At 55.2% G+C, this 16,343-nt stretch overlaps 1 protein-coding gene across 1 annotated transcript in view; it reads left to right on the top strand.

Annotated features, from left to right (window-relative positions):
- BANP (BTG3 associated nuclear protein) overlaps positions 1–16,343 on the top strand; it is a 469,223-nt gene that overhangs the window by 100,404 nt on the left and 352,476 nt on the right. Inside the window, exon 4 of the mRNA XM_075326225.1 lies at positions 13,573–13,772. Coding sequence (XP_075182340.1) covers positions 13,573–13,772 — 200 coding nt within the window. The remainder of the gene's footprint in view (positions 1–13,572; positions 13,773–16,343) is intronic.

Raw genomic sequence — 16,343 nt, 5'->3', positions numbered from 1 at the left:
CCATGTCCTGTGATATGGAAATTAGGTGGCTTAGGGACAATGGACACAGGATGACTCCCTGCCGTGACCCTGTAGTGGGGGCTGCTAGCTAGTTAGCAAGGCTATGGAAATAGCCAGACAGAACGACTCCAGTAAAAAATGGTTCATATCTCGCAAGCCATATTTCCGATAAATATGGCAACCATAAAAATGGTGTCTCTGCATGCGGACGATGCCGGCACACCCTTTTTATGGGAGCAGGACATTGGGAAATGCCCCAGGCGTGATATCAGCCAATGGGGAACTGGCAGACAGGTCATGAGTCCCCTCGTTCTGTAGCTAAATTCATAACTGTCACAATGAGAGCATTGGCGTCCGCCTACGACGCTCCCAGGCAAAGTTATGGCCAATATCCCCTTTGCTGGATAATTCTGATCCATGCAGGGGGAGTGGCAGTGCTTCCCTGTGAGGTCACTAAGGTAGGAGGGGACCTGGATCTGCCCAGGTTGATAACCCTACTTCGGCCATTTTCCAGTGTTCTTCTGCTCGGGGGCCTGGTTGGGAAAGACCTGTGAGGGAGTTCCTGGAAACCTGGTCTACAGCGCCCCCCTGTGGCCAGACGCAACAAGGTAACTGCTGGAACTGTGTATGCCTGTTTGTAACCCATGCTTTGATTGTAACTGTACTCTGACATATGTATATTCTGTAGATTCCCTATTGTATATATTGTAGTTTCTAGTGTGCTTTAGGCTGATTAAATTATATAATTAATCTTGGGCTGTTCTGTTATCTCGATCTTGAATCCCACGTCTGTGTGTTCGGCTAATAGTTACCGTAAATCGGTTGGTGGCAGCGAATTGTGCCAAGGATTATTGTGGGGAGGCCAGTGAGATTCGGGAAGATATTATATATTCCGCCCGCGGAGGTCGGGGGAATATATACCCTACTCTCACCGGGGACCCTTCAATAATCGGCATAAGTAGTATAGCGGCCTCCTTGCTTATTGTCGGGCAATTCCATAATTGGCCTGACTATAAGAGGGGCGCTAGAGAGCGCGTCACGTGCTCTGTCTGTCGGTCGGGAGGTATAAAGGAGGGGTGACCCCCACTTGTTACCCCCCGATTGTGACGTACTGGTAGCCAGCGCGGGGGATTTCTGAGTGACCCCCCCGGTGGTTTGTGACATATTGGTGGCATAGCGGTGGGATCGAGATAATAGTGTGTGTGAGTGTGAGACCCATACTCCCAGACACTAAAGACTGCCTGCAGCAGCTGTGGCTGCTGGGGTCTTCAGACTAGCTCAACACTAGAGTGTCAGAGTGCAGATACTGTAAGGTGTGTGGAGGCATCAGGTGTCAGTTCTGTGTCAGTGACCAAAAGTCTGCAAGAATGGCTGATGGCACCAGGAGCAGAGCTATGCAACTGGCCAATGCTAAGGCAGGAGCCGAAGAGAGGGAGGACGGTGCTGTGGACAGCAATGAGGAGGTTGCCCACGAGTCCTCCAGGAGCTCGACGCCAGAAAACCGTTCTGCCGAGGACATTGCGCAACCTGGCACTGCTGGACAAGATGAGGAGGAGCTCACCCAAGGTTCCTCAACGAGCCAGATGCCAGCCCTCCGCTCTGAAAGGGACAGTGAATCGCCTAGCTCTGCAGCGTGCCGCAGATCACCACGTGCCATTCCACCGAGCCTGGGAGGCTCGGATAGCCTTCTTCAAATGGCTATGGCCCTTCTCCAGGCTGGAGACCAGAAGGGCTACAAGGAACTCCTGGCAGAGCGCAGGGCAGAGCGGCACGCAGAGCGTGAGGCTGCGGAGCGAGAGCGGCAGGCAGCGCGTGAAGAGCGAGAGCGACAGGCAGACCGTGACTACCAGCTGCAGCTAGCTCAGCTCCGGCCCTCATCAGCCACATGTGACCTTCGAGACACCAAACTTCCAAAGGTCCGTGTTGAGGACTTCCCAGTGCTGGAGAAGGATGGAGACTTGGACTCTTTCTTGACTGCTTTTGAACGGACTTGCTTGCAGCACCATCTGGACAAGGACCAGTGGGCCAAATACCTGACCCCCCGTTTAAGGGGTAAGGCCCTGGATATCCTTGGGGACTTGCCTGCTGAGGCAGATCAGGGCTACGACACCATCAAGCGGGCCCTGATCCAACAGTACAACCTCACTCCAGAGTCCTACCGCAAGAAGTTCCGGAGCCTACAGAAGGGACCAAAGGACTCCTGGGCTGACCACCGGCGGGCACTTGCCCGAGCTGCCGACCACTGGACCCAAGGCCTGCAGCTTTCCACCGGACCGGAGATCCTGGACTTGTTCATCACGGAGCAACTCTTGTGGAACTGCCCTGAGGATCTCCGCCAGTTCATCCGAGACCAGAAGCCAAAGGGGTCCACGGCTACAGCTGCCCTTGCCGATGACTACACCAACAACCGGGCCCCTGAGGCCAGGAGAGCGGCCACCAGCAGCACCTGGAGAGGGGGTAAGATGAATTCTGCGACTGCCCCACCTGCCCCTAGACTGCAGGGGGTGTCCCCCTCAACTCCCCTCTCCAGGCCCGTGGCGGAACCAAGACGGTGCCACCAGTGCAACCTACCTGGACACTTCAAGGCCATGTGCCCTCAGCGTCCCAAGGCCCCGGCTCCGTCCCCGTCCCAAGGGCCGCCCAAGGTGTATTGTGTGGGTGGGGGTGGTGGTAGGTCCCTGGACAGCTTCCAACCTGTCACCGTCGGCCGGTCTGTGACCATAGGACTGCGAGACAGCGCCTCGGAGGTGACTCTGGTGCGGCCTGAGATGGTGTCCCCCCAAGACTTGATCCCTGGAAAAACCCTCGCTGTCTCCGGGATTGGAGGCACTGACCCGGCGCTGCCTGTTGCTGACATTTATGTGGACTGGGGCGCAGGGCGAGGGGTGAGGGAGGTGGGGGTAACTGATCGGATCCCTGCAAACGTGCTACTTGGGACAGATTTGGGGCAGATAACCTCCCAGTTTGGGCCCCAACCAAGGGCTGAACCTTCAGCCAGTACTGACATGCCTCCGGACAATGTTAATGTGTTATCTATGAATGATGTAAGGGAGGAGGGAGTGAACTCTGATATTTCTGCTTGCATAGACACCATAGACACACACACAGCTGCAGCTGTGACAGGGGAGGGGGTCAGAGAAAGGTGTGACAATGCCTCTACAAGTAACCAGCCTGTGAGCTGGGATCTGTTGCCCTCTGCAGGGATAAGCAGAGAGCAGGGTGCTGCAGGGGGAGGACCAGTGTGTGGGGTGGGGGCTACCACAGCAAATGTGGGGTCCCCAGAGATTTCACAGCGGGGTTCTGTTGCTGCAGGAGGGGAACAGGCAGGTGAGATTGGGGCCGGTCCAGGAGCGGAAGTGCTCCCAGGTAAGATCTCGGTGCATGGTTCCCCCACAACCGGGGTGTCAGGAAGCCAGGTAGGTCTGCCTGAACCGGCGACTTGGTCAGGAACGGAGGAGGAGCAGGCACGACCCACGGTCGCAGCGGCTGTGGCCGCTGTCACCCGCAGTGGGAGTGCTGGAAGCCAAGGGGCCTCCCGGAGGTCCGATAGCTCTTCCCCTTCTGACCAAGTGGCAGCCGAGTCAGGTGGAGGCCAGGACACAGGTCCCGGGGTACTGACTGAAGATGTGACAGTCTCGTCGATTCTGGCCACATCTAGTCAGGGGTTTCAGGCAGCGTTAGAAGCTGACGACAGCCTGAAAGCTCTTAAGGAGCAGGCGGCACAGCCTTCCTCGGACTCGGACCCGGAGCGAGTGGTCTGGGACCAAGGACGGCTGTACCGGGCCACGGTCCAGCAGGGTTCACCGGAGGCGTGGCCCAGGGACCGACAGTTGGTGGTACCCTATCCGTTCCGGACGGAGTTGTTGCGGATCGCACATGAGATTCCGATGGCCGGACACCTAGGGATCGCTAAGACCAAGGCCAGGTTAAACCAGCATTTCTACTGGCCAAAAATGGGGGCCGATGTGGCTGCCTACTGCCGTTCGTGTGAAACCTGTCAGAGAGTGGGGAAGGCGGGGCCACACCCCAAAGCCCCACTAGTATCTCTGCCAATCATCGATGAGCCTTTCAGGAGGGTGGCTGTGGATCTGGTCGGCCCGCTGGCCATCCCCAGCAGCTCCGGGAAACGCTTCCTACTGACGGTAGTGGACTATGCCACCCGGTACCCAGAAGCAGTGGCCTTGTCGTCCATTCGGGCTGACAAGGTGGCCACCGCATTGCTGGAGATTTTCTCCCGAGTGGGTTTTCCCCAGGAAATGCTCACTGACCGGGGGACCCAATTCATGTCCCAGCTGATGGAGGCCCTCTGTAAGCAAGTCCAGGTGCGACATCTGGTGGCCAGCCCGTACCATCCACAGACTAATGGCCTGTGCGAGCGGTTCAATGGCACCTTAAAGCAGATGCTTAAGATGTTGGTCGACTCCCATGGGCGTGACTGGGAGCGGTATCTCCCACACCTGTTATTTGCTTACCGGGAGGTTCCACAGGCCTCAACAGGATTCTCACCGTTTGAGCTCCTGTACGGGCGACGTGTGTGGGGCCCCCTGGCTCTGGTGAAAGAGGCTTGGGAAGGGGATTTGGCCACCCCTGGAGTGTCGGTTATCGAGTATGTCATGCGCTTCCGGGACAAAATGCAGGCCTTGACGCAACTGGTACACGACAATATGGCTCAAGCCCAGGCCGATCAGAAGCGTTGGTACGACCAGAACGCTTGTGAGAGGACCTACCAAGTGGGTCAAAAGGTGTGGGTACTGGTCCCCGTACCACAGGACAAGCTTCAGGCAGCCTGGGAAGGCCCATACCTCGTGTACCAGCAGCTCAACCCTGTAACGTACCTGGTCACCCTGGACCCTGCCCGTGGAAGGCGGAAGCCCTTCCATGTGAACATGATGAAGGCACATCATGAGCGGGAGGCATGTGCGCTCCCCGTGTGCAACCTGCCCGAGGAGGGAGAAGCGGAAACCCTCTTGGATATGCTAGCCCAGGTTAGGGCAGGCGGATCCATTGAGGATGTGGAGGTTGGCCACCAGCTCTTGGAGGACCAACGGTCCCAGCTGTGGGCCACCCTACACCCCTTCCGGGGGTTGTTTACCAACCAGCCCGGAAGGACTGACTTGGCTGTCCATCACGTGGACACTGGGGATCATCCCCCGATCCGGCGTTCAGCATATCGGGTCTCCCTGGAGGTGCAGCAACACATGCGCCAGGAGATTGACGAGATGCTGAAGCTGGGGGTGATCCAGGCATCCAACAGCGCTTGGGCCTCGCCTGTAGTCCTCGTCCCTAAGAAGGACCGAACCACTCGGTTCTGCGTGGACTACAGGGGGCTCAATGCGGTCACGGTCGCCGATGCGTACCCAATGCCACGCATCGATGACCTGCTCGATCAGTTGGCCGGGGCTCAGTACCTGACCATCATGGATCTGAGCCGGGGATATTGGCAGATCCCCCTGACTCGCAAGGCCAGGGAACGCTCTGCCTTTATTACCCCATTTGGACTGTACGAGTCCACGGTGATGCCATTCGGGATGAGGAATGCCCCTGCCACTTTCCAGCGGATGGTCAACACCCTGCTCAAGGGACTTGAAGGGTACGCGGCCGCGTACCTGGATGACATTGCCGTCTTCAGTCCCACCTGGGAGGACCACCTAGAGCATCTAGCACAGGTGCTCAGGCGGATCCACCGGGCAGGTTTGACCATCAAGCCGGGAAAGTGTCAGCTGGCCATGAGCGAGGTCCAGTACCTCGGTCACCGGGTAGGTGGGAGAACACTGAAGCCCGAGCCTGAGAAAGTGGAAGCCATCGCATCCTGGCCCACCCCCAGGACCAAGAAGCAGGTGATGTCCTTCTTGGGGACCGCTGGGTACTATAGGAGGTTTGTTCCATGCTATAGTAGCCTGGCAAAGCCCTTGACGGACCTCACCAAGAAGAAGCTGCCCTCTGCAGTCGATTGGACAATGGACTGCGAGACAGCCTTCCGGGCCCTAAAGGACGCCCTGTCCAGCCCGCCCGTGCTACAGGCAGCCGACTTCACGCGGCCGTTTGTAGTACAGACCGACGCCAGTGACTTCGGCCTCGGTGCGGTGCTCAGCCAGGTGGACTCTGCGAGCCAAGAGCACCCAGTCTTGTACCTGAGCAGGAAGCTGTTACCAAGGGAAGTTGCCTATTCCACGATGGAGAAGGAGTGCCTGGCCATAGTGTGGGCCCTGCAGCGTCTGCAACCCTATCTATACGGGCGCCACTTCATCGTGGAGACGGACCACAATCCCCTCAGCTGGTTGCACACCGTCTCTGGGACGAATGGGCGATTGTTGCGATGGAGCCTTGCGCTCCAGCAATACAACTTCACCATTCGCCACAAAAGGGGCCGTGACCACGGTAACGCAGACGGGCTGTCCCGACAAGGAGAGGTCGCGGACGGGCGCACGGGGGAACACCGGAGTGTGCTGCCCCCTAGCGCCCTCAAAAGGGGGGAGGTGTGAGGTAAATCCGGAGATATGACGATAAATCATGATACTCAAGTATGTCAGGAAGCCCTCTCCTGGTGTCACCCCCCCTTTCCTTCACACAACTGGTTTAGCAACAAATCCCATGGCCATGTCCTGTGATATGGAAATTAGGTGGCTTAGGGACAATGGACACAGGATGACTCCCTGCCGTGACCCTGTAGTGGGGGCTGCTAGCTAGTTAGCAAGGCTATGGAAATAGCCAGACAGAACGACTCCAGTAAAAAATGGTTCATATCTCGCAAGCCATATTTCCGATAAATATGGCAACCATAAAAATGGTGTCTCTGCATGCGGACGATGCCGGCACCCCCTTTTTATGGGAGCAGGACATTGGGAAATGCCCCAGGCGTGATATCAGCCAATGGGGAACTGGCAGACAGGTCATGAGTCCCCTCGTTCTGTAGCTAAATTCATAACTGTCACAATGAGAGCATTGGCGTCCGCCTACGACGCTCCCAGGCAAAGTTATGGCCAATATCCCCTTTGCTGGATAATTCTGATCCATGCAGGGGGAGTGGCAGTGCTTCCCTGTGAGGTCACTAAGGTAGGAGGGGACCTGGATCTGCCCAGGTTGATAACCCTACTTCGGCCATTTTCCAGTGTTCTTCTGCTCGGGGGCCTGGTTGGGAAAGACCTGTGAGGGAGTTCCTGGAAACCTGGTCTACAGCGCCCCCCTGTGGCCAGACGCAACAAGGTAACTGCTGGAACTGTGTATGCCTGTTTGTAACCCATGCTTTGATTGTAACTGTACTCTGACATATGTATATTCTGTAGATTCCCTATTGTATATATTGTAGTTCTAGTGTGCTTTAGGCTGATTAAATTATATAATTAATCTTGGGCTGTTCTGTTATCTCGATCTTGAATCCCACGTCTGTGTGTTCGGCTAATAGTTACCGTAAATCGGTTGGTGGCAGCGAATTGTGCCAAGGATTATTGTGGGGAGGCCAGTGAGATTCGGGAAGATATTATATATTCCGCCCGCGGAGGTCGGGGGAATATATACCCTACTCTCACCGGGGACCCTTCAATAATCGGCATAAGTAGTATAGCGGCCTCCTTGCTTATTGTCGGGCAATTCCATAATTGGCCTGACTATAAGAGGGGCGCTAGAGAGCGCGTCACGTGCTCTGTCTGTCGGTCGGGAGGTATAAAGGAGGGGTGACCCCCACTTGTTACCCCCCGATTGTGACGTACTGGTAGCCAGCGCGGGGGATTTCTGAGTGACCCCCCCGGTGGTTTGTGACATATACAATAAAAAAAGAAAATATATAATTATATTCCTGTAACATCAGGAGATCTGCAGCCAGTCTGTACTTCCCGGTCCATACTGAGACCGCGATTCATTCATATCTGAGACGGCCATTACCTGCAGTCTTAGTTCGCCCTTAGGCGTCAATATCATCAGTCCGATCTCATATCGCTATGTATAGAGTGGCTGCTCGTCTCCCAATCCCAGCGTGGCCTTATAGAAGTATATGGGGCTGGCACACTCGGGTGACGCGCGGCCAGTCCATGCGTTGCATTCTGACATCAAACCAATGATTATTTTTCTCCCTGTCTTCCCTCTTGTGACCACTAGATGGCACACTTGCCTTTTCCTGAAGGTATTGCTGTGAAATTCCCTTTCTGGTGCTGGTGGTTTCTATTCGGGGTCAGGGATGAAATTCCTGTTCTTTACCTACGTTTTTCTATCAGCGAGTATATAAAAAAAATAGAAAAAATAAAGTGAATTATTCCCCAGCTTAATCTCAGAACAGCCTATATTTCTGAAAATTAGACGTCTGGATTATACAGGGGATATTTTAATATAGGGTCTGATTTTTCCGGCGTTGCAGGAAGCGTGCTACGACTTACACTTGTAAATATTCTTAATCTGGGCTTTAAAGCGATCAGTTCCTATGTTGTAAATATTACATTCTGCGAAAGGTCAGTATAAGTGAAGTGGGGGCCTCATGGGGTGGATGGAGGGGTCCATAACTCTGCTTTATTACTCGGCTGCTGATAGAGCTGCATCCGCAATTTTGGGTGAAATCGTTGGCAATCTGCTAATCTGAGGTATTACAGTCTGGAGTCTGCAGCGACGGTCTGTTCTCGAAAAGCAGCAACAGCCTCAACTAATTCCTAAAAAGTGACCGGACTTGTTTCCTCCGAGTGCGGCAGACTCTGCAGTGTGACCGCTCCAGCTGATAAGATTATGGGGAAACCTCCCCAAATATCCACGTCTTAGAGGAGCTTTTTGTGATGGCTTTTCAATTCCCAAATCTTCTGTCTACACTGGAGATCAAAATTAGAGAACAATGTCCAATCACCGGCTTGTTTCACAAATAATGTAATCTCCATTCATGACCATGTGAAGGTTTTTTTTAATGGGGTCACCGTGCCACTAGAGCAGGGTAAGGGGGGCACCATGCCACTAGAGCAGGGTAAGGGGTGCACCATGCCACTAGAACAGGGTAAGGGGGGTACCATGCCACTAGAGCAGGGTAAGGGGGGCACCATGCCACTAGAGCAGGGTAAGGGGGGCACCGTGCCACTAGAGCAGGGTAAGGGGTGCACCATGCCACTAGAGCAGGGTAAGGGGTGCACCGTGCCACTAGAGCAGGGTAAGGGGGTCACCGTGCCACTAGAGCAGGGTAAGGGGTGCACCATGCCACTAGAGCAGCGTAAGGGGCGCACCGTGCCACTAGAGCAGGGTAAGGGGTGCACCATGCCACTAGAGCAGGGTAAGGCGTGCACCGTGCCACTAGAGCAGGTAAGGGGTGCACCGTGCCACTAGAGCAGGGTAAGGGGTGCACCATGCCACTAGAGCAGGGTAAGGGGTGCACCATGCCACTAGAGCAGGGTAAGGGGGGCACCATGCCACTAGAGCAGGGTAAGGGGGGCACCATGCCAATAGAGCAGGGTAAGGAGTGCACCATGCCACTAGAGCAGGGTAAGGGGGGTACCATGCCACTAGAGCAGGGTAAGGGGGTCACCGTGCCAATAGAGCAGGGTAAGGGGTGCACCATGCCAATAGAGCAGGGTAAGGGGGGCACCATGCCAATAGAGCAGGGTAAGGGGGGTACCATGCCACTAGAGCAAGGTAAGGGGGTCACCGTGCCACTAGAGCAGGGTAAGGGGTGCACCATGCCACTAGAGCAGCGTAAGGGGCGCACCGTGCCACTAGAGCAGGGTAAGGGGTGCACGATGCCACTAGAGCAGGGTAAGGGGTGCACCATGCCACTAGAGCAGCGTAAGGGGCGCACCGTGCCACTAGAGCAGGGTAAGGGGTGCACGATGCCACTAGAGCAGGGTAAGGGGTGCACCGTGCCACTAGAGCAGGGTAAGGGGTGCACCATGCCACTAGAGCAGCGTAAGGGGCGCACCGTGCCACTAGAGCAGGGTAAGGGGTGCACGATGCCACTAGAGCAGGGTAAGGGGTGCACCGTGCCACTAGAGCAGGGTAAGGGGGGTACCATGCCACTAGAGCAGGGTAAGGGGGTCACCGTGCCACTAGAGCAGGGTAAAGGGTGCACCGTGCCACTAGAGCAGGGTAAGGGGTGCACCGTGCCACTAGAGCAGGGTAAGGGGCGCACCGTGCCACTAGAGCAGGGTAAGGGGGGCACCATGCCAATAGAGCAGGGTAAGGGGGGCACCGTGTCACTAGAACAGGGTAAGGGGCGCACCATGCCACTAGAGCAGGGTAAGGGGCGCACCGTGCCACTAGAGCAGGGTAAGGGGTGCACCGTGCCACTAGAGCAGGGTAAGGGGCGCACCGTGCCACTAGAGCAGGGTAAGGGGCGCACCGTGCCACTAGAGCAGGGTAAGGGGTGCACCGTGCCACTAGAGCAGGGTAAGGGGCGCACCGTGCCACTAGAGCAGGGTAAGGGGCGCACCGTGCCACTAGAGCAGGGTAAGGGGTGCACCGGTCCACTAGAGCAGGGTAAGGGGCGCACCGTGCCACTAGAGCAGGGTAAGGGGCGCACCGTGCCACTAGAGCAGGGTAAGGGGTGCACCGTGCCACTAGAGCAGGGTAAGGGGTGCACCGTGCCACTAGAGCAGGGTAAGGGGCGCACCGTGCCACTAGAGCAGGGTAAGGGGGGCACCATGCCAATAGAGCAGGGTAAGGGGGGCACCGTGTCACTAGAACAGGATAAGGGGCGCACCATGCCACTAGAGCAGGGTAAGGGGTGCACCATGCCACCAGAGCAGGGTAAGGGGTGCACCATGCCACCAGAGCAGGGTAAGGGGTGCACCATGCCACCAGAGCAGGGTAAGGGGTGCACCATGCCACCAGAGCAGGGTAAGGGGTGCTCCGTGTCACTAGAACAGGGTTTTCCAAAAGATCCGAAGTTTATTAACATATAAACCTTTATTGTGTCCTAAATATTATGCTGATAATTAGAGAGCAGCAATGACTGTAGCACAGAGAAAGATCAGTAATTGTTCTGCAGGTAGCAACAGTCACAATCAGTAGGACGTGCACCGGCCGCCGCTGGGAATGACTCTAGCATATCTGCAGCCACAGGACATCACTAGTCTCTCACACTGCTCTGGGGGGATTTTGGTCCACTCTTCTTCCGGTCTCTTCCACAGAACATCACTAGTCTCTCCCACTGCTCTGGGGGATTTTGGCCCACTCTTCTTCCGGTCTCTTCCACAGGACATCACTAGCCTCTCACACTGCTCTGGGGGGATTTTGGTCCACTCTTCTTCCAGTCTCTTCCACAGGACATCACTAGTCCCTCACACTGCTCTGGGGGGATTTTGGCCCACTCTTCTTCCAGTCTCCTCCACAGGACATCACTAGTCTCTCACACTGCTCTGGGGGGATTTTGGCCCACTCTTCTTCCAGTCTCCTCCACAGGACATCACTAGTCTCTCACACTGCTCTGGGGGGATTTTGGTCCACTCTTCTTCCAGTCTCTTCCACAGGACATCACTAGTCTCTCACACTGTTCTGGGGGGATTTTGGTCCACTCTTCTTCCGGTCCCTTCCACAGAACATCACTAGTCCCTCACACTGCTCTGGGGGGATTTTGGTCCACTCTTCTTCCGGTCTCTTCCACAGGACATCACTAGTCTCTCACACTGCTCTGGGGGGATTTTGGCCCACTCTTCTTCCAGTCTCTTCCACAGGACAATCAATAGTCTCTCACACTGCTCTGGGGGGATGTTGGTCCACTCTTCTTCCAGTCTCTTCCACAGGACATCACTAGTCTCTCACACTGCTCTGGGGGGATGTTGGTCCACTCTTCTTCCAGTCTCTTCCACAGGACATCACTAGTCTCTCACACTGCTCTGGGGGGATTTTGGTCCACTCTTCTTCCAGTCTCTTCCACAGGACATCACTAGTCTCTCACACTGCTCTGGGGGGATTTTGGCCCACTCTTCTTCCAGTCTCTCCCACAGGACATCACTAGTCTCTCACACTGCTCTGGGGGGATTTTGGTCCACTCTTCTTCCAGTCTCTTCCACAGGACATCACTAGTCTCTCACACTGCTCTGGGGGGATTTTGGCCCACTCTTCTTCCAGTCTCTTCCACAGGACATCACTAGTCTTACACTGCTCTGGGGGGATTTTGGCCCACTCTTCTTCCAGTCTCCTCCACAGAACATCACTAGTCTCTCACACTGCTCTGGGGGGATTTTGGCCCACTCTTCTTCCAGTCCCTTCTACAGGACATCACTAGTCTCTCACACTGCTCTGGGGGGGGGGGATTTTGGCCCACTCTTCTTCCAGTCTCTTCCACAGGATAACACTAGTCTCTCACACTGCTCTCGTGTGATTTTGTCCCACTCTTCTTCCAGTCTCTTCCATAGTTCTCTGACTGTTGTGTGTTTCTTGGCCATAACTTTGTCACCAAGGATTTTCCAGAGGTTTTCTATTGGGTTTAGATCAGGACTCTGGGCTGTGGTCATTTCATGGTTTCCAGAACTGCTCTCGCCGTTTTGCTGTGTGACAGGGGCATTGTCCTGCATGAAAATTGCTGCTGATTGAGTGATGGACACAAGTAAGGAGCCGCTTGTTGTGAAGATGGTTCTGATCCAAATTTGCATTCACTCTATCATGTAGCTGTATGAGAGGTCCAACTCCTGCAGCAGAAAACATTCCCCAAACCATGACCCTTCCTCCACCACCTTTCACTGGCTTCTTAACACACTTTGGGTTCAGTCTTTCCCCAGATTGAGGACGAACATATTTCCCATGAGATCCAAATAAATTAAACTTGCTTTCATCACTAAAATTACCTGCGGACACTTCTCCTCTGTCCACACAACATGCTCCTCACCACAGGTGAGACTAGCCTTGTGATTCTTTCTGCTAATGAGAGGTTTGGTCACTGCAGAGTGGACTTTTAGTCCAAATGCTCTTGCACGTCGTGACACTGTATGACGAGACAGATCCTTACCCTGTTCAGTGCTGAACTGGCAGCAATTCCAGTTGCAGTGTGGAAACTACTAGCCATGGAGAGTCTCCACATTATCCTTTCCTCTCCTGCATTTGTTTTTCGAGGGCGACCAGCCTTCTTGGGGACCTTGAAAGAGTTTTTGATGTTATAAAGATGCAATATTCTCAAAATCACAGACTTGGAACAATGAATTTCTCTTGCTGTGGCTGATAGGGTCACCCCTTTGGCCTTCATCTGGACAACCTGCTGCTGGAGGCTTTCAGTCACTTTAGAACAGTAAAGTCAGTGGAAACTGGAAAGTTATGCGCCAGTTACATAGGGTTTGTCAAATAATGAAGGAAATTAGCACCAGGTGCAGATTATCACCAATAACTTGCAGGAATCTGAGTGTTCTCTAATTTTGATCCGGGTTATTTTTCATTTATATTTTTATTATGTGGTTTACAATTAATTCAATTTATGAAATAATTGGAAAATCCTGCGGATATAATCACCGAGGACGACGCAATGAGCGCAACATTTAGGAAATTGTGTGTTCTCTAATGTTCATCACTTGAGAGCGTTTCTTAATCCGGTCGTCTCAGAAGGGATTGACTTTGCTGTTTCTTCTGTTCCCTCCTGGAAAGTTTTGTTCTGATTTTTTTTTTTTTTCTATTTTTCTTTTCCAGTCCTTTCTGTGCTTCATCAACCAAACCATCTGCCTGCGACTGGACAGCATTGAATCCAAGCTGCAAGTTCTGGAGACCACTTGTAAGTCTTTGGAGGAGAAGCTGGACCTGATCATGAATAAGCAGCCCACCCCAATCCAAGTGCCCATGGTGGCCGGGTCGCCTCTCGGAGCCACTCAGACGTGGAACAAAGTGCGATGGTAGGAAAACCACTAGAAAAGTGCGTGAAAGTGTATTTTTGTATACATTATAGTTACTGTGGACGGAGTTCACTCGTCTTATAGACCCCCTCATTCTAGAATATGTTTCCCCTCTAAGGGGTACTTTGCACGTTGCGACATCGCTACTGCGATATCGTCGGGGTCAAATCGAAAGTGACGCACATCCGGCGCCGGTAACGACATCGCAACGTGTAAAGCCTAGATGCACCGATAAACGATCTCAAAAGCGGCGAAAATCGGTGATCTGTGTAGCGTCGGACATTTTCATAATGTCGCACCAATAGGAGATACGATGTTGTTCCTCGTGGCTGCGGCAGCGCACATCGCTGTGTGTGAAGCCGCAGGAGCGAGGAACATCTCCTTACCTGCCTCCACCGGCTATGCGGAAGGAAGGAGGTGGGCGGGATGTTTACGTCCCGCTCATCTCCGCCCCTCCGCTTCTATTGGCCGCCTGCCGTGTGACGCCGCACGACCCGCCCCCTAAGGAAGGAGGCGGATCGCCGGCCAGAGCGACGTCGCAGGGCAGGTGAGTGCATGTGAAGCTGCCGTAGCGATAATGTTCGCTACGGCAGCTATCACAAGATATCGCTTCTGCGGCGGGGGCGGGGACTATCGCGCTCGGCATCGCAGCATCGGCTAGCGATGTCGCAACGTGCAAAGTGCCCCTTACACTCAGTAGTTCTTGATAGAGATGACATTTTGGATGTAATATAGCGTGAACCAAGCACAAATCTTATTGTTGGTCACTATTCTCCTAAGCTTGCCCGAGACGCCCACACATTACACAGCACCGCAGAAAAGTGTAATACAAACCGTGTGGAGCTTGGAGGGAAATGAAACGTTAAATATTTCTCTAGGAAATGTTCTTTAGATGGGAAATATCTGTCCTTACCAATACCATAATAGTGATTCAACCCGGGTCAGACAAACCTCATCTCATCTGCGTCCAGCGGATCCTTCACCTGTCAGGAAATTGTCAGGTCGGGCATAATGAAAAGTGTGAGATTTCGGAGGGGGACGGGGGAGAATCTAAAGCTCTGTTCACATCTCACATCATTTTTTGGTTGTGGCTAAAATATTGACCAGGAGTCTTCCCCCAGGACATGGGAGCGCCGGGGCAGACGTTTAGCTATTGACTACTAGTGTAAAAAATAATAAAAATTATATAGTATATGGTATACGGTTTTTTTTATATACTAGAGTACTGTATTTTTCGTTTTATAAGATGCACCCCAAATTTAGAGATTAAAAAAAAATATGGGGTCCATTTTATAATCTGGTGTTGTCTTACCGGAGGGGGGCAGCAGCGGTGGCGGAGCGGGGTCACAGGAGGCAGGGGCGGTGGTGGAGCAGGTTGTTGCTGCAGGCGGTGTATAGGGGGGCCCAGATGCTCACTGCAGTGCTGTGCAGCGGGCTTTGCTCTGTGCTGGGGCGGCGGGCTCTGTTCTGTGCTGGTGAGGGCGGCGCTGCTCTGTGCTGGGGCGGCCGGCTCCGCTCTGTGCTGGGGAAACCGGCTCTGCTCTGTGCTGGGGCAGCGGGCTCTGCTCTGTGCTGGTGAGGGCGGCGCTGCTCTGTGCTGGTGAGGGCGGCGCTGCTCTGTGCTGGGGCGGCGGGCTCCACTCTGTGCTGGTGAGGCCGGCGCTGCTCTGTGCTGGGGCGGCGGGCTCTGCTCTGTGCTGGGGCGGCGTGCTCTGCTCTGTGCTGGTGAAGCCGGCGTTGCTCTGTGCTGGGGCTGCGGGCTCCGCCCTGTGCTGGTGAGGCCGGCGCTGCTCTGTGCTGGTGAGGGCGGCGTTGCGCTGTGCTGGTGAGGCCGGCTCCGCTCTGTGCTGGGGCGGCCGGTGCTGCTCTGTGCTGGGGCAGCGGGCTCTGCTCTGTGCTGGGGCGGCCGGCGCTGCTCTGTGCTGGGGCGGCGGGCTCTGCTCTGTGCTGGGGCGGCCGGCTCCGCTCTGTGCTGGGGAGGCCGGCTCCGCTCTGTGCTGGGGAGGCCGGCTCCGCTCTGTGCTGGGGCAGCCGGCTCCGCTCTGTGCTGGGACGACCGGAGCTGCTCTGTGCTGGGGCAGCGGGATCTGCTCTGTGCTGGGGCAGCGGGATCTGCTCTGTGCTGGGGCGGCCAGCGCTGCTCTGTGTTGGGGCGGCCGGCTCCGCTCTGTGCTGGGGTAATGGGCTCCGCTCTGTGTTGGGGTGGCCGGCTCTGCTCTGTGCTGGGGAGGCCGGCTCCGCTCTGTGCTGGGGAGGCCGGCTCCGCTCTGTGCTGGGGCAACCGGCTCCGCTCTGTGCTGGGGCGACCAGAGCTGCTCTGTGCTGGGGCAGCGGGATCTGCTCTGTGCTGGGGCAGCGGGATCTGCTCTGTGCTGGGGCAGCGGGCTCTGCTCTGTGCTGGGGCAGCCGGCTCCGCTCTGTGCTGGGACGACCGGAGCTGCTCTGTGCTGGGGCAGCGGGCTCTGCTCTGTGCTGGGGCGGTCGGCTCTGCTCTGTGCTGGGGTGGCCGGCGCCGCTCTGTGCTGCGACGTCCGGAGCTGCTCTTTGCTGGTGCTTGCTGTAAGTGGCGAT

This window comes from Anomaloglossus baeobatrachus, chromosome 10, assembly GCF_048569485.1.
Source record: "Anomaloglossus baeobatrachus isolate aAnoBae1 chromosome 10, aAnoBae1.hap1, whole genome shotgun sequence".
NCBI classification, from domain to species: domain Eukaryota; kingdom Metazoa; phylum Chordata; class Amphibia; order Anura; family Aromobatidae; genus Anomaloglossus; species Anomaloglossus baeobatrachus.
The sequence above is the reverse complement of the archived record's forward strand: the minus strand, read 5'-3'. Positions and strand labels throughout refer to the sequence as shown.